The following is a 22,186-nucleotide window of genomic DNA, read 5'->3' as shown; positions in this document are numbered from 1 at the left end:
CCAACTCCATTCTCATCAATGAAAATATCAACATCTCCCATTCTGCTCAGCAGGTTTCTGGATCTTGTGTATTGAGTTACGTTACTATTTTGCAACATAATTTTCTGCTGTATTATTGTATTTATAAGTAAAACGTAGAGATCTCCTTATTGACTGTCATAAACTTCCCCCATCTTCTTTCTCAATTGATAACTACTCCAACACATCTCTTGTTGGTTAGATCTTAATCATTTTGAAGCACATTTTCTCCTGTTTTTTTAAAGACTTTGAAACATTATTATTATAATCACCATACATGACCCTTGCTTGAACTGTTACTGGGTGAAAAGGACTGGTAATCCGATAGGACTAGTAAGCCAATAATGCACATGTACAACCAGCTGTCCAAACCCTGGTAGTCCTATAATGCCAATGCCATCACTGAAGACTTCTTTTAAACTAGGGTTTCATGAAACCCTAGGGTTCCTCTAGAGGTTACTAAAGGTTCCTTGAGCAATGAGCAATTTTTGCCTCACAGATAATTTCCCACTGACACCATTTATCTTTTTAGCTATCTGTATGGGGGTAATTCTTCCCAATGACCACAAGTGTAAGGAGCATTCTTCCTCAACCAGGGCACCTTTCTTCCTCAACCATGGTTCCATGGAAAACTAGGGGTTCTCCAGAGGTTTCTAGGGGTTCCTTGAGAAATTAGCAATTTCTGCCCCTCAGATAAATTCCCACTGACACCATTGATCTTAGCTATCTGTAAGGGGGTAATTCTTCCCAATGGCCACAATTGTAAGGAGCATTATTCCTCAATCAGGGCTTCATGGAACCCTTGGGTTTTTCCAGAGGTTGCTAAGAGTTCCTTGAGCCATGAGCAATCTCTGCCTCTCAGATAAGTTCCCACTGACACATTTTTTTTAGCTATCTGTAAGGGGGTTATGCTTCTCAATGACCACATGTGTAAGAAGCATTCTTCCTCAATTAGGGTTCCATGGTATCCTAGGGTTCCTCTAGAGGTTGCTATTGGTACCATGATAAAGGAGCAATTTCTGCCTCTCAGATAAGTTACCACTGACATTATTGATCTTTTTAGCTATCTGTAAGGGGGGAATTATTTCCAATGACCACAAGTGTAAAGGGAGTTCTTCCTCTACCAGGGTTCCATGGAACCCCTGGGGTTCTCCAGAGACTGCTAGGGGGTTCCTTGAGCAATGAGCAATTTCTGCCTCTCAGATAAGCTTCCACTGAGACCATTGATCTTTTTAGCTACCCGTAAGGGGGTTATTCTTCCCAATGACTACAAGTGTAAGGAACATTCTTCTTCAATCAGGATTCCATGAAACTTGTGGGTTCCTCCAGAGGTTGCTAGGGGTTCCTTGTGCAATGAGTAATTTCTGCATCTCTGATAAGTTCCCACTGACACTACTGATCTTTTTAACTATCTGTAAGGGGGTAATTCTTCCCAATGATCACAGGTGTAAGGAGCATTCTTCCTCAACCCGGGTTCCATGAAACCCTTGGATTCCTTCAGAGGTTGCTCGGAGTTCCTTGAGCAATGAGCAATTTCTACTTCCAAGATAATCTTCCACTGACACCCTTGATCTTTTTAGCTACCATCAAGGGAGTTATTCTTCCCAATGACCACAAGTGTAAGGAGCATTCTTCCTCAACCAGGACTCCATGGAACCCCAGGGTCCCTCCGTAGGTTGCTAGGAGCTCCTTGAGCAATTGTTGCATCTCAGATAGGTAAGGTTACCACTGATATAATTGATCTTTTTAGCTACCCATAAGGGGGTTATTCTTCCCAATGACCACAAGTTGAAGGAGCATTCTTCCCACTGTCCATTACTCTAATGTACCATGAGTTGTCAATATAGTCATTTTTAGCAGGGGTTCCCTGAAACCAGAAAGTTATTTCAAGGGTTCCTGTGTGTTGAGAAAGGCTGTCCTGGATTATAAGAGGACCCTTATACTGGACAGCCAATAGGAAATGATCATGTCAAGCAGCCAGTTCTTTCGACACTTGAAGAAGCACCTTTACATAGAAGAACAAAGGATGCTCATAACTGGAAGGTCATGTCTTTGGTTGGACAGCGGAGTCCTGGAGGGAGGGGGCGGCTGCCTCCTCCTCTGTAGAGCTGCCATGCGGACGCAGGAGGTCGTCCTGAGGGCCGTAGGAGCGGTAGAGAGGAACTGAACCCAGAGGTCCAGGGAAGCTGACTGAGAGAGGAGGCACTGGAGACCCTGTGGCTGCAGTATCATGAGTAGAGGGACTTGTGTCAAGGGGCGTGACCTGAGGGTGGCCACCCCTGCTCATAGGATAGTCAGTGGACGGGTGTCAGCAGAAATAGGATGCTAGGGAGAGTGTCCTGAAGACAACATGAGAGATTGTCCACCAAGTCATCTTGAGGGAAAACAAGACACTTAATCCCTATTCATCTGAAGTGGCAGGATGTATTAACAGCCTGGCTGTTCCATACCTAAACGTGAAGTAGAGAATATAGAAGTCCTCAAATTCTGTGAATAGTTAAATTGGAGTATCCCACTATTTCTTTCTCCTATCTCCATCATAAAATAAACAAAAGAACAACCAAATACCCCTGGACTGATTATTGAAGAGATAGAGCCAAGAGGAATGTAAGAAAACTGTATAGCTGTGTGCTGGTAACCAGGAGGACCCACGGAGTGAATATCTAGCAGTCGTTACGGGGGCAGTGCTACATTCCATAGGAATGCATTGTTGTCCATTTTCTATCCGTCAATAGATGGATGAAAATGGACGAATGGTCCGTATGTGTGAAAGGCGCCAAGGTAGATATTGTTTTGCAGTCAAGTTTCTCCTAAACAGTGCCACATGTGAAAAATTGGAGGCTAATTATGACCAAATCCATAATCAATTTTGCTGCAAAATCAAAGCTGCCAAAATCCCTCTACTCATCCTGATTAGTAAAACTCTTCTCTCCTTCTTGGTGGGAGTGGAGATGACCCCATCTATATGGATATACAGTACATACACACACAGCACAAGGCCGTGTTCACACTACGAGGCTTTTCTCGGGGCTGCAGTTCCTTTGAGCTCCACAAGGTGGTGATCTCACGTCTACCCACACAGGAAGTCTCTATGGAAAACTGACAGGAAGTGATGTCAGCTTATAAGTAGTTCCCAGTGAAAGGTGAGTTGGGAGGAAGTAGAGAGGAGACATTGCTGGAAGTGGCAGCAGAGGAGGTAATAAGGTATTTTTTTTAATTTACACCCAGTAACCCTCCCGTCATGTTCCGTTCTCTTCCTCCGTAGTCACTGTGGCATCTTTATCAGATACAATAACAAATGAGATTGGCGCTAGTTCATGGGCTATGTAAAGCCTGTTATAAACTTACAGTGTCCTGCAGTATGGGGGGGGGGGGCACCGGGGGGGCACCACCATAAGATAAGAAGTCCACTTGTCTTTGAGGCAGCCGTCAGCTGGTGGGGGGAAGACCAAAGTAATATTCCCAATATGCAGAGAAAGAGAGAAACACCGAGGCGCCTCTAAATGTAGACCATGCAAAATTTAATAAGGCATATAGGTGCTTAAAAAACTAAAATGTTCACGCATGATCGAAAGCCTGAATGAAGATAGTAACAGAGTCCCTTGGTGAGTCTGGACGGCGGGTCTTGGTGCTTCCGGCAGATGGATGAATTGCTCCCTCTCCAGTTTCTCCGCGGATGAGCCGGCCTCCGGGGAGTAAGGGCGTACTTGGACCGTAGATGTGACGTCACAAGAATGCAACGCGTTTCGGAGCATGCCTAAGCCAAAACAGCGCGCTCCTTTTTCAAGCTGTGGTGGGGTTCAAGAGGAGGCTTCTATATATATATATTTATATATATATATATATACATGTCAAGTGCCAACTGGTAGCTGACAGTGTATATACACCGGAAAACTTCAACTAATGATTAGAATGTACTACAATACATTTTATTACCATTAAAACCTGGAAAAGATTTTTCCGTTGTATATATTATGATATAAAACTCTTGTATGGGGGAATTAATAACTATACATCTTTATCAGATGCTGCCACACACAATTTCTAATCACGTGATTTTTTTTTTATATGCTTAAAGTGAATCATTATAAAAGTCCGAATCGTTTAGATAACATGCCTGGGGGGTGACCTAATCCTGCCCGTGAAGAGGTGCATCGCTGTGATGTATAGAAAGTGCTGCAGAAAAATGTGTTGAAAATTGCCAGCAAATGACATTTCAATGCCGGCTGATGTTTTAAAAAAATTTTTTAAAGAGTACATAGCAGTGGCGGCTGGTGCATTGGGGGCGCAGGGACGCTGCCCCCCCCTATCCATGCATCTGCCCCCCTAATCTACATGCATGGAGTTCAATGGGGCTTTTTTTTTTTTAACCATGTGATTAGAGCCAGAGGCTCCAATAAGGTAAAAAAAAAGGGTGGGCTCGGGGCGCAGAGCATGAGGTTCCCGTAAAAATCCATACCAGATCCTTAAGCTGAGCATGCAGCCTGGCAAACTAGGAACAGGGAGAAAGCGCACACCCTGGAAAAGCTCCTTGTCTCCATGTTAATGAGATCAAGGGCCTCTTCCCTACAACCCTGGCTGGTGGTTGTGTGTAGGGCTGGGACAAGGGGTGGGCAGGAGGGACGGCTGCCCTGGTCACTGTGGTATCATGTTAAGTGTAGGGGGGGGATTTGTGTTGGAAGGGGAATTTGGGGTGCTACAGGGGGTAAATTGTTCCAGGAGGTGAATTTTGGGGGGTTGCTAAGATTGGTGATTTAAGAGTATTTGTGTTAGGCGGGGTGGGGGGGGGGATTTGTGCTAGGTGGGGGTATTTGGGGGCAATTTGAGCTGGGATGGGGGTTTGAAGTGGGGGCACCACAAGGAGATTGGGGGTTGAGGGGATTTGTGTTGGTAGGGACAATTTAGGGTACTACGGGGGAAATTGTTCTAGGAGGGGACATTTGGGGGGTTGCCAACAGCAGTGATTTAGGGCGATTTATGTTGAGAGGGGATGAGAAGATTTGTGCTAGGTGGGGGGATTTTGGGGCAATTGGACCTGCGATGGGGCATTTGAAGTGGGTATGCCACAAGGAGATCGGGGGGGGGGGAGAGGACTTGTGTCGGAAGGGAGAATTTGAGGTGCTACAGAGGGTAAAATGTTTTAAGAGGGAAAATTTGGGAGGTTGCTAAGATTGGTGATTTAAGGGGATAAGAGGTAAGAAGATTTGTGCTAGGTGGGGGGATTTGGGGGCAATTTGACCTGGGATGGGGCATTTGAAGTGGGAGCGCCACAAGGAGATTGGGGCTGAGAGGATTTGTGTTGGAAGGGAGAATTTCAGGTGCTACAGGGGGTAAATTGGTTCCACTAGCCAAATAGCAGCTCCCCAAGCTGTCATTAGCTATATAAGGGAAGGGATGGGGATTGTGGCGACATTATCCCAACTATAGCGGGACATAAACCCAACCATGGCCAGTAATGTCACTGCTATCCCCACCCTTTTGCTTATATGGTGGAGATTCCCGGCGACGTAGTTGATTTCTAGGTACACGGCGGGTGCAATCAGCTGCGGTTTCCTTGGGAGCCAGTGACAGCAAAAACTGTCATATATAGAGGCTGTAGAAAAACCTCTTCTATATATGAAGCTTGGCTCCCGCTGAACAGGGAGCAGGGCAGGCAGAATTTTGGGCGTTCATCCAAAGTTTGGACCCAACCATCGGCTCATCCCTAATCACCACTGTCTCTGATATTCATCCTAATGTAGCCCAGACAGCGGTGCACATGCCTCAGCAGTCCTAAGGCCCTGTCCTGCCACAGACCACCCACACTGCTGCCATTGTCTCGCTCTCCCCCCCCCCCCCCGGATGAGGACTTTGTGGCCAAGACTGTGATTTATTGAAGTCAAGTCCACCTGAGGCCCACCATCCACCTGGGGCAGGACAAGGATTGCGATTGGCAGCATTCGAGCCTTAGGAGACCTGCTGGGGAACTCCATGGGTGTGTTCTTTGGAGGGTTTCCCCTTTCGAGTTGGAATTGCAAAATTATAATAAGAGTGCTCCAACGTAGACTTTGGGCCACTGTGATTTATTGCAGTCAAGTCCACCTGAGGCCCACCATCCATCTGGGGCAGGACAATGACTGTGATTGGCAGCAGCCAAGCCTTAGGAGACCTGCTAGGAAACTCCATGGGTATGGTCTTTGGAGGGTTTCCCCTTTCGAGTTGGAATTGCATAATTCTAATAAGAGTGCTCCAACGTAGACTTTGGGCCCCAACGCCAGCCACCAACATAGATTTACCACTGGCCAATGGGAGGGGGATTAGCAGGGACTGGGTTTTATAGTTCTGTGTATATCTCTCATAGTTAGGGAGTAAGCACTAAGGAGGTCTAAACGTTGCCCTTGAACCAGGCAGTAGGGTATCCAACATACAAGATTCTGATGCTATCTCGTTTGGAAGTTATGTCCTAGTGTACATGGTTTATTGCCTCTGTAGTGCTCACCCCCGAAGCAGCCCCTGTTTCTTCTGCCCCCCCCGTTCCAGAAAACTCTATGTTATCTGTCTACAGGGAAACCTTTGTAGATGACGGCACAAACAAGGATGGAGGCAGACCAGAATCAGATGACTGAGAGGATACTAAACCTCACCCTGGAGATCATCTGCCTGCTGACCGGAGAGGTGAGGAGGACTCTGGGAGGTCACATGACATCACTCTTATCTCTATTAATAAAACACAGACCTGACCAGAGAGGTGAGGAGGATTCTGGGAGGTCACATGACATCACTCTTATCTCTATTAATAAAACACAGACCTGACCGGAGAGGTGAGGAGGATTCTGGGAGGTCACATGACATCACTCTTATCTCTATTAATAAAACACAGACCTGATTGGAGAGGTGAGGAGGATTCTGGGAGGTCACATGACATCACTCTTATCTTCATAGATAAGACAGACTTGACCCAAGCGTAGAACATAGTTTTGGGAATATTACATAAAATGTAACGTGTATTTATACAGTTTTTGCTTTAATACAGAGCTTTCCTGCCATAAAATCTGGTGACCATATGACCATCACAATGCCTCTACCTCACCTTCTGACACCCAAGAAAAACAACGACAAGAAGATTCTAGAAGTCACCAAGAAGATGATGGAGCTGCTGACAGGAGAGGTGAGCGGTGCTGGGAATTCTGGGACATTATCCAGTAACAGACAAGGGATGTGTCTGGATGGTGACTGTATCATTGTGTGTGTCAGGTTCCTATAAGGTGTCAGGATGTCACTGTCTATTTTTCCATGGAGGAGTGGGAGTATTTAGAAGGACACAAGGATCTCTACAAGGACGTCATGATGGAGAATCAGCCGCCCCTCACATCACCGGGTAAGAGGAGACTTTATTGTAAAGGAGAGAGCAGTACGGAGGATCCACCTAGATCCCCCATCATCTGATAAACACATAGAAACAATGTATTCAGTCAGTGTGTGTGTTTCCTACAGATGGATCCAGTAATGGGAACCCACCAGAGAGATGTCCCCGTCCTCTGTATTCCCGGGATTCCACACAGGAAGGTCACACCATCCCTCACCATCATCAGGTAGATGAGGAACAATCACTGATAGTTATGATTTATACACAAGTGTATTTGTTACAATAGATGTTATATATTTAGAGTGAAAACCTTGGAGATTATCATTTTATAAAAGAAGAGTATGATGATGAGTATGGTGTAATGGAGGAGCTTTTGGAAGGACACAAAGATCTCTACAAGGACATCATTATGGAACCACCTAATAACAGAACCCCACCAGAGAGATGTCCCCGTCCTCTATATTCCCGGGATGCTACACAGGAAGATCACACCACCCCCCACCATCATCAGGTAGATGAGTAATAATCGCTGATTGTACAGTGATAGTACACAAGCATATTTGTTACAATGAATGTTTCATTATATATTTAGAGTGGAAACCTTGGGGATTATAATATTGTTATTATAGAAGAGGATGAGGAGTATGGAGTGATGAAGGACTTTTCAGATGGACACAAGGATATGATGGAGCCACCTAATAAAAGCAACCCACCAGAGAGATGTCCCCGTCCTCTGTATTCCCGGGGTTCCACACAGGAAGATCACACCATCCCCCACCATCATCAGGTAGGTAGAGTTGAGGGTCGGGAACATGAAGTGCTTGAACACTCTGACATGTGGAGACGATGTGTGGACTCTACAAGATGATATGTTCTATGTGATCTCACATCATAAATACTTCTATGTTACAGATGTTATTTTCTGCCATTCTGTTGGTTTAGGGTGAAGATCTGATGAAGATGAAAGTTGAGGGTGAAGTAGAAGAGACGTATGTGAGGGATGATCAGCAATATATGGAGGAGGCTGAAATGACGAGGATATTCATAGAGGAGGACACTCCTACCGAGATCAGCACAGGTGACCCATAATATATTCTTCTCTTATCTCTGCTCTGTTACTGCACACTGATTGATCCAGAGTAGGGTGGGAATTGAGTGATATCAGCCAATATGGGACATCTACAGAGAACATCTGCTCACTCATATCTACCTGATCCAGATGGAATCTTGATGGAAGTGAACTAACCCTCTCAGATCTATTGATGATATTTTTATATTTTTCCAGGACACGCCATGGAGAAACCCTCAAAGGATCGTCTCACTTTATCTCCAGGCTGTAAAATGGAAGATGAGGACATCACAGGAGATTGTGGAGGAGAAAAGACAATGAGCTCCACTGTGGATGGTAGACTTCACAGTGCAGATAGACCATGGAATCCCTCTGACTCTGAGCAACCTCGTACTGTGGGGGATGGTGCTGGAATTCAGGAGGAGAAGATATTTTCTTCTCCGGAGTATGGGAAAAGTTTTAGCTCACAGCCAAGTCTCATTGTGTATCAGAGATCTCAATTGGAGGAGGAACCATTTGCGTATCATCTTTCACAAGATCAGATATGTCACACGGATGAAAAGCCGTATCCCTGCCTTGAGTGCGGGAAATGTTATCCACGGGAATCAGAACTTGTTATACATAAGCTATCTCACACATGGGAGAAGCCATATTTCTGCCCCGAGTGCGGAAAATGTTTTCTATCGAAATCAGAATATTTTATACATCAAAGTTCACACACAAGGAAGAAGCCATTTTCCTGTCCTCAGTGTGGAAAATGTTATCCACGGAAATCAGATCTTGTTAGACATGAAAGATCTCACACAGGAGAGAAGCCGCATTCCTGCCCCGAGTGCGGAAAATGTTTTCCATATAAATCAGATCTTGTTAGACATCGGAGATCTCACTCGGGAGAGAAGCCGTATTCCTGCCCGGAGTGCGAGAAATGTTTTATATCAAAATCAGATCTTGTTAGACATCAAAGATGTCATACAGGGGAGAAGCCGTATTCCTGCTCTGAGTGCGGGAAACGTTTTTCACAGAGCCCCATACTTACCAGACACCTTAGATTGCACACAGGGGAGAAGCCATATTCCTGCCCTGATTGTGGGAGAGGTTTCTCACAAAGGTGTTATCTTAACAAACATCGAGAATCCCACACAACTCCTGAACATGTATTAGTGTCCCAAGTGCCGGAAATGTCTTCTATATGAAACATATTTTGCCGTACATCAGAAATCTTACACTGGGAAGAAACACTTTTTAGGGGATCAGAGTTCAATAAAAGACTTTAAAGTTCTGTCCCTCTAGCAGTGTATTCTGATCTCCCTTAATCTTCAGCAGAAGCTTTGAAGGAAAACATCATGGTGACCCAGGAGCTAGATAATACTTGTGGATGGAAATAAGGGGAGATCAGACTACATGACAGGGCCTACAATTTCATATTTACCTAATAAAAATGTAAATATATTAAAACAATTTTTTTTTAATGTGAAGCAAAAGAAAATTAAAAGTTTGCCTTCAGATTTGTATGATGAAATATTCTTCTCCTTTATTCCTTTTTCTAACACTATAAGTAAGGTCCATCCTGTACGTTTTAGTTTTAGTCTTAATCTTGTGTCTTAGTAGTTTGGTTTTATCAGCTTGTATTTGTTGGAACAGCCGACTCTCCCCCTTCTCATAAATCTCAGGACATCTGTAGTTGACTCCAGTTCAGTTCATAGACCCATCTATCATTCCTCCCGTAATTCCTCCTCCGCAACCATCACTACCTCCAACCACAAGATCATCTTTCCTCCTCACTTTCACAACACATCTAACATAGAGAAACCCCCCACCATCTTTTCTATGTCCCGTGTCCCTCTAAAAAGGAGGATCATAAATACAAACAGCCCAGTCTTGTGAGGAATAAAGCCGTGTTTCTGGAACACCAACTGAGTTCTCAAGCACTGAAGACATCTGGATTTCCAAGGTTGGTGGCTCGGTTACTAGCTTTCCAATTAGAAGAAGGTTGGCAATCCGTTGAATTTCCATTGGGAGTTGTAAAATGTATTCTGTTTGGGGTATCTGGAATCCAATGAAGGACTACTAACTCTTAAAATAAGGGTTGGATTTATTTACAATAGGGATATAAATACATTATAGGTACAAATAAGGAAATAGGGTAAAACTATGGGAGGGAGATGGACAGGGGAAGGAAGTGGGGTCCATCTGCTATCACACACACATCCTCACTGACCTTTTCACACACACCAAGGCCTCTAGTCCATTCTTGACCTACCATCAAATGGGTCCCAGCCAGTCATGTCCTGGATCTTTTATGGAAGATACCGTGAAACAAAGGTCACAAAAGTTCATTTCTCTTCTAGGCTCAACATTGAGTCTTCTTTAATCAGTTGATCACACAGGATGTCCATCTAACCCGTCACCCTTCAGGCCCCCATGTTCTCAGATCTGTATGATTAAATGTTTTTCTCCTTTCCTCTTTCTAACACTACAAGTAAGGTCCATCCTGTAGGTTTTAGTTTGCAAAGTACGGGGCTCCAGAAAATTGATTTTGAGTGGAGAAAGGGGATTTTTTCAACTTCATCTGGGTTTTGGTATTCCAGGATTGGGTTCTGGAGTTTTGAGACTTCAAAGAGCTTTTGGTAAAGAAGCTTCCAACCCAGTGTCGAGGGGTCTTACTGGAGACCAGAAGCTTGTGAGTGCAGGTGCGTACACGGAGAGACAAACAGAGTGAGCTCCTCTCTAAGGCTTGCCTGTGAGATCCTCAGCTGCCAGAATGAAATTCTGGGCGCCTGCCTAGGTCCGCAAACCCAGTCAATGCAAATAGAACAGAAGAAAATAGTGACGCTTCCAGAAGATAAAAATTTCTTTATTAAAAAAATTGCGAAGAGGAAAGACGTGCCACCCACACTCAACCTGTGGAAGGTCAGCAGACACGTTTTTACACTTCTGCACCTAATCATCAATCTATTTGCAGGGCTTCCGTTAGTAGACTGGTGTACTCTACTTAGGAGTCAGTACTTCATACTGGAGTCAGGAGGTTCCTTATCCAGAGGACTGAGAGAGCCGAAATGGCTAAGCAAGTCTGGAGGACTGAGAAATGGAAGAAGACTTCAGCCCAGTGTCCAGGTATTACTAGAGACCAGTAGGCTGTGAGCTCGGGTGCGTACAGCCCTTACAGCATAATGAGGGACCTGGCTGTAGTTCAGGGTTTCTAATTAGGAGACAGGTTTACTCTACTCAGGAGTCAGTATTTCATACTGGATTCAGGAGGTTCTTTGTCCAGAGGGCTGAGAGAGCCGAAATGGCTAAGCAAGTCTAGAGGACTGAGAAATGAAAGAAGACTTCAGCCCAGTGTCCAGATATTACTAGAGACCAGTAGGCTGTGAGTTCAGGTACGTACAGCCCTTATAACAAAGGACCTGGCCATAGTGCAGGGCTTCCATTAGTAGACAGGTGTACTCTGATTAGGAGTCAGTACTTCAAACTGGAGTGAGGAGGTTTCTTGTCCAAAGGGCTGAGAGAACCGAAATAGCTAAGCAAGTCTGGAGGATTGAGAAATGGAAGAGGTCTGCAACCCAGTGTCAAGGTCTTACTGGAGACCAGTAGGCTTTGAGTTCAGGTGCATACAGCCCATGTAATGAAGGACCTGGCCTTGGTTCAGGGTTCTCTGAAGCAACCCCCCCCCCCCCTTCCTTATTCAGCTTGTCCACAGGGCTGAGAGAGTGAAAATGGCTAAGAAAGTCTGGAGGACTGAGAAATGGAAGAAGTCTCCAATGTCCAGGTCTTACTAGAGACCAGTAGGCTGTGAGTTCAGGTGCATACAGCCCATATATTGAAGGACCTGGCCATGGTTCAGGGTTCCTATTTAGTACAGGTGTACTCTGCTCTGGAGTCAGGAGGTTCCTTGTCCAGAGGGCTGAGAGAGCCAAAATGGCTAAGCAAGTCTGGAGGACTAAGAAAAGGAAGAAGTCTCCAACCCAGTGTCCAGGTCTTACTGGAGATCAGTAGGCTGTGAGTTCAGGTGCGCACAGTCCATATAATGAAGGGCTTGCCCATAGTCCAGGGTTCGTAAATAGGAGACAGGTGTACTCTACTTCGGAGTCAGTACTTCATACTGACGTCAGGAGGTTCCTTGTCCAGAGGGTTGAGAGAGCCAAAATGGCTAAGCAAGTCTGAAAGACAGAGAAATTGAATAAGTCTCCAACCCAGTGTCCAGGTCTTACTGGAGACCAGTAGGCTGTGAGTTCAGGTGCATACAACCCATATATTGAAGGACCTCGCCATGGTTCAGGGTTCCTAATTAGTAGACAGATGTACTCTGCTCTGGAGTCAGGAGGTTCCTTGTCCAGAGGGCTGAGAGAGCCAAAATAGCTAAGCAAGTCTGGAAGACTGAGAAATGGAAGAAGTCTCCAACCCAGTGTCCAGGTTTTACTGGAGACCAGTAGGCTGTGAGTTAAGGTGCACACGGCCCTTATAATGAAGGACCTGGTTATGGTTCAGGGTTCCTAATTAGGAGACAGGTGTACTCTGCTCAGGAGTCAGTACTCCATTCTGGAGTCAGGAGGTTCCTTGTCCAGAGGGCTGAGAGAGCCAAAATGGCTAAGCAAGTCTGGAGGACTAAGAAATGGAAGAAGTCTCCAACCCAGTGTCCAGGTATTACTGGAGACCAGTAGGTTGTGAGTTCAAGTGTGCACAGTCCATATAATGAAGGGCTTGCCCATAGTCCAGGGTTCGTAATTAGGAGACAGGTGTACTCTACTTAGGAGTCAGTACTTCATACTGACGTCAGGAGGTTCCTTGTCCAGAGGGTTGAGAGAGCCAAAATGGCTAAGCAAGTCTGAAAGACAGAGAAATGGAATAAGTCTCCAACCCAGTGTCCAGGTCTTACTGGAGACCAGTAGGCTGTGAGCTCAGGTGCGTACAGCCCTTATAATGAAGGGACTGGCCATAGTTCAGGGTTCCTAACTAGGAGACATGTGTACTCTACTCATGAGTCAGTACTCCATACTGGAGTCGGGAGGTTCCTTGTCCAGAGTCAGGAGAGAGCCAAAACAGCTAAGCAAGTCTGGAGGCCTGAGAAATGGAAGAGGTCTTCAGCCCAGTGTCCAGGTACTAACAGAGACCAGTAGGCTGTGAGTTCAGGTGCATACAGCCCATATATTGAAGGACCTGGCAATGGTTCAGGGTTCCTAATTAGTAGACAGATGTACTCTGCTCTGGAGTCAGGAGGTTCCTTGTCCAGAGGGCTGAGAGAGCCAAAATAGCTAAGCAAGTCTGGAGGACTGAGAAATGGAAGAAGTCTCCAACCCAGTGTCCAGGTTTTACTGGAGACCAGTAGGCTGTTAGTTAAGGTGCACACGGCCCTTATAATGAAGGACCTGGTCAGGGTTCCAAATTAGGAGACAGGTGTACTCTGCTCAGGAGTCAGTACTGTATTCTGGAGTCAGGAGGTTCCTTGTCCAGAGGGCTGAGAGAGCCGAAACGGTTAAGCAATTCTGGAGGACTAAGAAATGGAAGAAGTCTCCAACCCAGTGTCCAGGTCTTACTGGAGACCAGTAGGCTGTGAGTTCAGGTACGTACAGCTCATATAATAAAGGGCCCACCTGTAGTTCAGGGTTCCTAATTAGGAGACAGGTGTACTCTACTTAGGAGTCAGTACTCCATACTGGAGTCAGGAGGTTCCTTGTCCAGAGGGCTAAGAGAGCCAAAATGGCTAAGCAAGTTTGGAGAACTGAGAAATGGAAGAAGTCTCTACTCTCCAATCCAGTGTCCAGGTCTTCATAGAGACCAGTAGGATGTGAGTTCAGGTGCGTGCAGCCCTTATAAGGAAGGGACTGGCTGTAGGTCAGGGTTCCTAATTAGGAGACAGGTGTACACTACTCAGGAGTCAGTACTTCATATTGGAGTTAGGAGGTTCCTTGCCCAGAGGGCCGAGAGAGCAAGTCTGGAGGACTGAGAAATGAAAGAAGTCTCCAACCCAGTGTGCAGGTCTTACTGGAGACCAGTAGTTGGTGAGTTCAGGTGGGTACAGCCCATATAATGAAGGACCTGGCTGTAGTTCAGGGTTCCTAATTAGGAGACAGGTGTACTCTGCTCAGGAGTCAGTACTCAATTCTGGAGTCAGGAGATTCCTTGTGCAGAGGGCTGAGAGAGCCAAAATGGCTAAGCAAGTCTGGAGGCCTGAGAGATGGAAGAAGTCTCCAACCCAGTGTCCAAGTCTTACTGTAGACCAGTAGGCTGTGAGTTCAGGTGCATAAAGACCTTTAAACAAAGGACCTGAACGTAGTTCAGGGTTCTTATTAGGAGACAGGTGTACTCTGCTTGGGAGACAGTACTGCATGGCATGCTGAAGATTCAGGAGATTCCTTATCCAGTGGGCAAGACGGTTAAGTGAGCCTGGAGGACTAAGCGAACTGAGACATCAAGGTGAATCCAGAGGACTGAGGGAATCTAGAGGTCTTGGAGGACTTAGAGAGCCTTGGATGTCAGGAGATCTCTGATAAGAGGCCAGAGAGTGGTCCTGTGCAGCCGGGAACTGCGGCTAAAAAGACTGAGAGAGGGGCACAGAAACACTGAGGTATTGTGGGTGACAATCTTAAGGACCAGTTAACAGCCCAAAGGCCAAGGTCAAAGGCGTCTGCAAGAGTAAGCCAAGTGGCTTGGTATTACTTTTTGGGGCCAGTTTCCTGTTTTAATGGCATTAAAAACCCTTGCATGGGCACCTGCTTTCCTGTAGAACTTTCATTTCATTTAATAAAAGTGTGCCAACAAGCCCTAAAACTGGCACTGGCATGAACTACCTATAAATGCTTCAACCACTTAGATACCAAACTCACAAACATTACAATAGAGAAACACACCAACATCTTTTCTGTGTCCAGTGTCCCTCTAAACAAGAGGATCGGCATAAATACAAACGGCCCAGTCTTGTGAGGTGTCAAGCCATGTTTCTGGAACACCAACCACATTCTCATTACTGAAAACATCAACATATATATATATATATATATATATATATATATATTCACTGTCCACTTTATTAGATACACCCGTTCAATTTCTTGGTAACATAAATTGCTAATCAGCCAATCAACTCAATACATTTAGGCATCTAGACATGGTTCAAACCGAGCATCAGAATAGGGAAAAAAGGGGATTTAAGTGTCTTCGAATTTGTCATGGTTGTTGGTGCCAGATGGGCTGGTATTTCAAAAACTGTTGATCTACTGGAATTTTCATGCACAACCATCTCCCGGGTTTACAGAGAATGGTCCAAAAAAGACAAAATATCCAGTGGGTGGCAGTTGTGTGGAGGAAAATGCCTTGTTGAGATCAGAGAGAATGGGCAAACTGGTTCCAGATGATAGAAAGGAAATAGTAACCCAAATAAACACTCGTTACACCCGAGGTATGCAGAATACCATCTATGAACGCCCAACACATCGAACCTTGAAGCAAATGAGCTCAAGCAACGGAAGATAACACCGGGTGCCACTTCTGTCAGCTAAGAATGGGAAACTGAGGCTACAATTCACACAGTCTCAGCGAAATTGAACAATAGAAGATTGGAAAAACGTTGCCTGATCTGACGAGTCTGGATTTCAGCTGCGACTTTCAGACGGTAGGGTCAGAATTTGGCGTAAACAACATGAAAGAATGGATCCATCCTGCCTTGTATCAATGGTTTAGGCTGTTGGTGTAATGGTGTGGGGGGTAATGCTTCAGGCTTGTGGTGGTGGTGTAATGGTGTGGGGGAGGAGGGGGGGTGTAACGGTTCAGGCTGGTGGTGTAATGGTGTGGGGGATATATTCTTGGCACACTCTGGACCCCTTAGTATCAATTGGGCATGGTTTAAATGCCATGGCCTACCTGAGTATTTTTGCTGACCATGTTTATCCCTTTATGACTACAGTGCCCCCATCTTCTGATGGCTCCTTCCAGCAGGATAATGCACCATGTCACAAAGCTCCAATCATCTCACCACTGGTTTCTTCAACATGACAATGAGGTCACTGTCCTCCAATGGCCTCCACACTCACCACGTCTCCATCCAATAGAGCACCTTTGAGATGTGGTGGAACTGGACATTCACATCAAAGATGTGCAACAGAGAAATCTGCGTAATGCTATCATTTCACTATGGACCAAAATCTCTGAGGAATGTTTCCAATGTTTCGCTGTTTTTTGGTTTTGGAGAACTTGGATAGGGAAGGGAATTTAGTGGGATACGCCAAGAAATATAACTATTTACAGTTGAGGACATCTAGCTGACCTCTCGGTTAAGCTCTGGTGAAGTCCTTGCTGATAGCAGACTTTTCCTTGAAAGTAGCACAAAGTAGTTTCAGGTGTGAGCAAAGTCCCTCAGCAGTAGTAGCAGCAAGGCAAAGCTCTTCAGGTACCTGCCAGTTACGGCAGACTGTTTGGCAGTCCAAAAGTACTAGAACTGAGCAAAGTCCTATGCAGTAGCAAACAGTTGGACAAGCTCTTCAGAACACTAGCCAGTCTTCTCTTTATTCAGACCCTCCACTGGCTATATAGCACACCAGAAGGGGTTAAAAGCACAAGTCTATATATCCTTTAGGATGTCTGTACTCACAAAATGTCCAGGGATAGCTGGCAGCCTCCTACCAACTTCTAAGAGACACTCTATGCTAGTGATTCTAGACCAACGTTTCTCAACTCCGGTCCTCAGGGCACACTAACAGGCCAGGTTTGCAAGAAAACTGAAATGCATCACAGGTGATATCATTTGCTGCTCACTGATTGCAGTATTCTAGTCTTCATCTCCCCAAGGTAATAATTAAAATCTGGCCTGTTAGTGTGCCCTGAGGACCGGAGTTGAGAAACACTGTTCTAGACCATATCTTGACTAGACAGTCCCTTCAGCCAGATCTCTGTAGAACCAGGGTCACTTTAACTTCAGGCCCTTAGGACTCCCACCTGAGGCCACATGGCAGCAAAGACTCATGTTTCCATCCCTCAGATCGCCCACCTGAGGCCTCATGGCAGCAAGTGCTGGGGCACCTCCCCTTGTAATTGGTTAGGGCTGTATAAATATTCATGCTGCCATTTGCATGGCTTTGGCCTATTATCCAGCACTTTCCTTAGTTGCTTGGATACAGGGAAACTTCAAGACAACATGAGCAGCACCAGAGCAGACTACACTAGCTGATCGCCGCTCTTTGTTAAGCAGACAGCAATTAGATATACCTAGCCGTCTCTCTGTTAGCAGAGAAGCCAAAAACTATTCTACACTAAGCCTAGCGCCTACCTAGGAGGCTGTATATATACATACATATATACATATTGTGATATGAAGCGGTTTAGTTCTGTGGTGAATGCGTTTGTACAGTGAGTCCACATCACATAGGAACTGTTGTTAAGGGCCTGGTAGCCAACTTTTTTAAAACAAAAATTAAAAGTCCTTCCAGGATTTCCACGCAGGGGTTTCAACTTCACTCAGCGACAAATAATGAAAAAATACCAAGCCACTTGGCTACGCTTAAGCAGCACTAGTATACTGGCTTTTCTGACTCACTCAGCCCCAGATACAGTTCCTTACTGCGCAGGCCCACTTCGAGCCTCTCAATAGTTTGCTGACTCCTCCAGAGACTTCCGAACTCCCTCCAGACCCCTCGAGCTTGCTCACTCCTCCAGAGACTTCTGGACTTTCTCAAGCCCCCTCGAGCTTGCTCACTCCTCCAGAGACTTCCAGACTCATTCCAGCCCCCTCAAGCTTGTTCACTCCTCCAGAGACTTCCAGGCTCCTTCCAGCCCCCTCGAGCTTGCTCACTCCTCCAGAGACTTCCGAACCACCTCCAGCCCCCATGAGCTTGCTCACTCCTCCAGAGACTCCTGGACTCCCTCCTGCCACCTTGAGCTTGCTCACTTCTCCAGAGACTTTTGGACTCCCCTTCAGCCCCCTTGAGCTTGCTCACTCTTTCAGAGACTTCTGGACCCTCCAGCCCCCTTGAGCTTGCTCGCTCCTCCAGAGACTTCAAGGCATACCTTCAGACTCCTTGAGCTTGCTCACTTCTCCAGAGACTTCCAGACTCCCCCCAGCCCCCTCAAGCTTGCTCACTCCTCTAGAGACTTCCAGACTCTCTCCAGCCCCCTAGAGCTTGCTAACTTCACCATAGACTTCCGTACTTCTTCCAGCCCCCTTGAGCTTGCTCACTGATCTAGAGACTTCTGGACTCCCTCCAGCCCCCTCAAACTTGCTCACTCCTCCAGAGACTTTCGGACTATCTCCAGCCCCCTGGACTCCATAGCCTCCTCAGTCTCCCAGACCCTCTCTTGGTCTCCCTGACTGTTGTAACTGTCCAGACTTTCCCATTCCTTGTGCAAGGAATCCCCCCTCACAAGGGATGAACACCCGGCTCTCCTGACGGGGTCTATCTCTGCAATTGCTCTGAGCTCAGACATTGGTTTATAATAATCCTGACCACCTGTGCACTCACACAGGCTGTATGCAATTGGCATAGCCTGGACACATGTCAATAGTCACTTGACATTACATAGCCAATCACATTTAGCGGACAGTCTGCAGTAGTCACATGTGAAAGCATATGCAGCACCTTAAAAAGCCATCAACCTCTAACAGTCTCTCCTTTCACCTTAGTACTCACAGGACTGATTCTTTATAGGCACCTCCTCCATAGGTGAACCGCTCCAGAGAAATAGCCTCACTCAGGGAACTCTTGGCCTGGCCTGAGAGGCGTTTTGTTACCTGCACTTGCCGCACCTTCATAAAGGTCAGGAAGTCTTCAGCCAGCAACTTCTCCCCACCCTGTCCAGGGTCTCCATGTGTTAGTTACATCTGTACTGGTGTGGGGTGTTTGGCTCCCATGCCCCAACTGCAAAAGGGTTCCTCCCAACATGGCTTATAACTAGGCACTGACTCACTCATTACATCGCTACAGGAGGGCTTTAAAAGGGACCGGCTAGACACTATTCTGGTACAGAGCCCCCTAGTGACAGACTAGCTAGCTTCATCTGTCTATGCCCAGATGTGAATAGGGACATTTTATATTGATTTGCACTCAAATGTTTATTTATGTGTGCATTGCACATTATTTATTTTGATTAATAACAATCAGGTTGGTGTAACAGAAACATGGCTTGACTCCTCACAAGACTGGGCTGTTTATCTTCATGCTGAATTTTCCTTCCTTTTCATCCACAAGCAATATCTAGCTCTTACAGTCTTTTCATGATGTCTTCCTTTGAGGCTTCTGCTGAAGATTAGAGGAGATCAGACTACACGGCTAGAGGAACTCAACCAGCAGTGACACCCCCTCCTTCTCTCTCCTAGAGGGACCTAACCAGCAGTGACACCCCTTCCTTCTCTCTCCTAAAGGGACCCAACTGGCAGTGACACCTCCTCCTTCTCTCTCCAAGAGGGACCCAACCAGCAGTGACACCCCCTCCTTCTCTCTCCTAGAGGGACCCAACCAGCAGTGGCATCCCCTCCTTATTTCTCCTAGAGAGACCCAACCAGCAGTGACACCCCCTCCTTCTCTCTCCTAGAGAGACCCAACCAGCAGTGACACCTCCTCCTTCTCTCTCCTAGAGAGACCCAACCAGCAGTGGCACCCCCTCCTTCTCTCTCCTAGAGGGACCCAACCAGCAGTGAGATCCCCTCCTTTTCTCTCCTAGAGGGACCCAACCAGCAGTGACACCTCCTCCTTCTCTCTCCTAGAGGGACCCAACCAGCAGTGACACCCCCTCCTTCTCTCTCCTAGAGGGACCCAACCAGCAGTGACACCTCCTCCTTCTCTCTCCTAGAGGGACCCAACCAGCAGTGACACCCCTCCTTCTCTCTCCTAGAGGGATCCAACCAGCAGTGACACCCCCTCCTCCTCTTCTCCTAAAGGGACCCAACCAGCAGTAACACCCCTCCTTCTCTCTCCTAGCAGAGGAAGCCCAATGGAACATTGAAGTCTTCTCTGATTTCCTTATAAAGTGTTTCTTCCATGATAAAGATCAGATAAGAGCTCAGCCACGTGTTTTTTTGTGAGGTGTATATCAACGTGTGCTTCTTCCCAGTGTGAGATCTCTGATGTACGGCAAAATATGATCCATATAGAAGACATTTCCTGCAACTCGGGACACTAATACACCTCAAGGGTTGTGTGGGTTCTCTGATGTACATTAAGATAAGACTTCTGTGAAAAACATTTCCCACACTCAGGGCAGCAAAAAGGCTTCTCTCCCGTGTGACATCTTTGATGTCTAACAAGATCTGATTTCGATAGAAAACATTTGCCGCACTCAGGGCAGGGAAACGGCTTGTCCCCTGTGTGAGATCTTTGATGTCTAGCAAGATCTGATTTCGATAGAAAACATTTCCCGCACTCAGAGCAGGAAAACGGCCTCTCTCCCGTGTGAGATCTACGATGTCTAACAAGATCTGATTTTGCTGGATAACATTTCCCGCACTCGGGACAGGAAAATGGTTTTTCCCCCGTATGACATGCCTGATGCACAGTAAGATGGTACTTTTGCGAAAAACGTTTTCCACACTCAGGGCAGGGATACGGCTTTTGGCCCGTGTGCAGTCGATGATGTCTTAAAAGATGGGCCTTCTGTGAAAAACATTTCCCACACACAGGACAGGAATATAACTTCTCACCTGTGTGTGACCTCTCATGTCTGAGGAGACTGGTCTTATCTGAAAAACATTTCCCGCACTCAGGGCAGGAATGCGGCTTCTCACCCGTGTGAGATCTTTGATGTCTAACAAGATCTGAGTTTGATGGAAAACATTTCCTGCACTCGTGGCAGGAAAATGGCTTCTCGTCTGTGTGAGATCTCTGATGTTTAACGAGTTCTAATTTCTGAGAATAACATTTCCCGCACTCAGGACAGGAAAATGGTTTTTCCCCCGTGTGACATGCCTGATGTGCAGCAAGATGGGACTTTCGTGAAAAACATTTTTCACACTCAGGGCAGGGATATGGCTTCTGGCCCGTGTGCGATCTCTGATGTCTTAAAAGATGGGAATTCTGTGAAAAACGCTTCCCGCACTCAGAACAGAAAAATGGTTTCTCCCCTGTGTGAGATCTCATATGTACAGTAAGATCTGATTTGCGAATGAAGCATTTCTCGCACTCAGGGCAGGAATACGGCTTCTCTCCAGTGTGAGATTTTTGATGTCTGGCAACTTCTGATTTCCATGGAAAACATTTGCCGCACTCAGGGCAGGAATACGGCTTCTCACCAGTGTGGGACCTCTGATGTCTGATCAGTTGCGCTTTATATAGAAAACATTTCCCGCACTCAGAACAGGAATGAAGTCCCCCCTCCCTGTGAGATCCCTGATGTATAAAAAGACCTAAACCAGAGCTAAAACTTTCCCCACATTGAGGACAGGGAAATGTCTCCTCCCCCTGAATTCCGGCACCATCCCTCACAGTACGAGGTTGCTCAGAGTCAGAGAGATTCCATGGTCTATCCACACTGTAAAGTCCACCATCCATAGTGGAGCTCATTGTCTTTTCTCCTCCACAATCTCCTGTGATGTCCTCATCTTCCATTTTACAACCTGGAGATAAAGTGAGACGATCCTTTGAGGGTTTCTTCATGACGTGTCCTGGAAAAATATAAAAAACATCGTCAATAGATCTGAGAGGGTTAGCTCACTTCCATCAAGATTCCATCTGGATCAGGTAGATATGAGTGAGCAGATGTTCTCTGTGGATGTCCCATATCTCCGACCAATGAGTCAATCAGTGTGCAGTAACAGAGCAGAGATAAGAGAAGAA

General features: G+C 46.2%; 7 protein-coding genes across 7 annotated transcripts in view; 5 read left to right on the top strand and 2 right to left on the bottom strand.

The window, feature by feature from the left end:
• LOC309562622 (uncharacterized protein) overlaps positions 1–22,186 on the top strand; it is a gene marked incomplete at its 3' end in the record, with an annotated part of 500,517 nt that overhangs the window by 8,346 nt on the left and 469,985 nt on the right. Inside the window, exon 3 of the mRNA XM_082266875.1 lies at positions 7,031–7,165. Within this exon, the coding sequence (XP_082123001.1) occupies positions 7,031–7,165 (135 nt within the window). The remainder of the gene's footprint in view (positions 1–7,030; positions 7,166–22,186) is intronic.
• LOC309562770 (uncharacterized protein) overlaps positions 1–22,186 on the top strand; it is a 79,046-nt gene that overhangs the window by 20,557 nt on the left and 36,303 nt on the right. The window lies entirely within an intron of this gene.
• Positions 1–22,186, top strand: part of LOC309562863 (uncharacterized protein) — a 117,181-nt gene that overhangs the window by 60,316 nt on the left and 34,679 nt on the right. The gene's annotated exons all lie outside the window — the stretch shown is intronic.
• The window catches only part of LOC309562714 (gastrula zinc finger protein XlCGF66.1-like), a gene marked incomplete at its 5' end in the record, with an annotated part of 66,873 nt that overhangs the window by 31,206 nt on the left and 13,481 nt on the right, over positions 1–22,186 (bottom strand). The window lies entirely within an intron of this gene.
• LOC309562687 (uncharacterized protein) overlaps positions 7,497–22,186 on the top strand; it is a 148,408-nt gene continuing 133,718 nt past the window's right edge. The window contains exons 1-2 of the mRNA XM_082266969.1: positions 7,497–7,874; positions 7,956–8,150. Of these exons, the coding sequence (XP_082123095.1) occupies positions 7,725–7,874; positions 7,956–8,150 (345 nt within the window). The 5' untranslated portion in view covers positions 7,497–7,724. The remainder of the gene's footprint in view (positions 7,875–7,955; positions 8,151–22,186) is intronic.
• On the top strand, positions 8,657–9,674 carry LOC309562831 (uncharacterized protein; the record flags this gene model as incomplete). Its single annotated transcript, XM_082267145.1, has 1 exon — positions 8,657–9,674. One exon carries the CDS (start codon positions 8,657–8,659, stop codon positions 9,623–9,625), a length of 969 nt encoding a protein of 322 aa, XP_082123271.1. The 3' UTR covers positions 9,626–9,674.
• LOC309562726 (uncharacterized protein) lies at positions 20,482–22,011 on the bottom strand. The gene has a single exon (XM_082267013.1). It carries the CDS (start codon positions 22,004–22,006, stop codon positions 20,534–20,536), a length of 1,473 nt encoding a protein of 490 aa, XP_082123139.1. The 5' UTR covers positions 22,007–22,011; the 3' UTR covers positions 20,482–20,533.

Source organism: Pelophylax lessonae (assembly GCF_965119305.1).
Source record: "Pelophylax lessonae genome assembly, chromosome: 9".
Lineage (NCBI taxonomy): Eukaryota > Metazoa > Chordata > Amphibia > Anura > Ranidae > Pelophylax > Pelophylax lessonae.
Note: the sequence above shows the minus strand (reverse complement) of the source record. Positions and strands in the feature narration are given on the sequence as shown.

Excerpts from the sequence above, each read along its gene's own strand:
- LOC309562726 (XM_082267013.1), bottom strand. The coding sequence starts at position 22,006 with ATGAAGAAACCCTCAAAGGATCGTCTCACTTTATCTCCAGGTTGTAAA.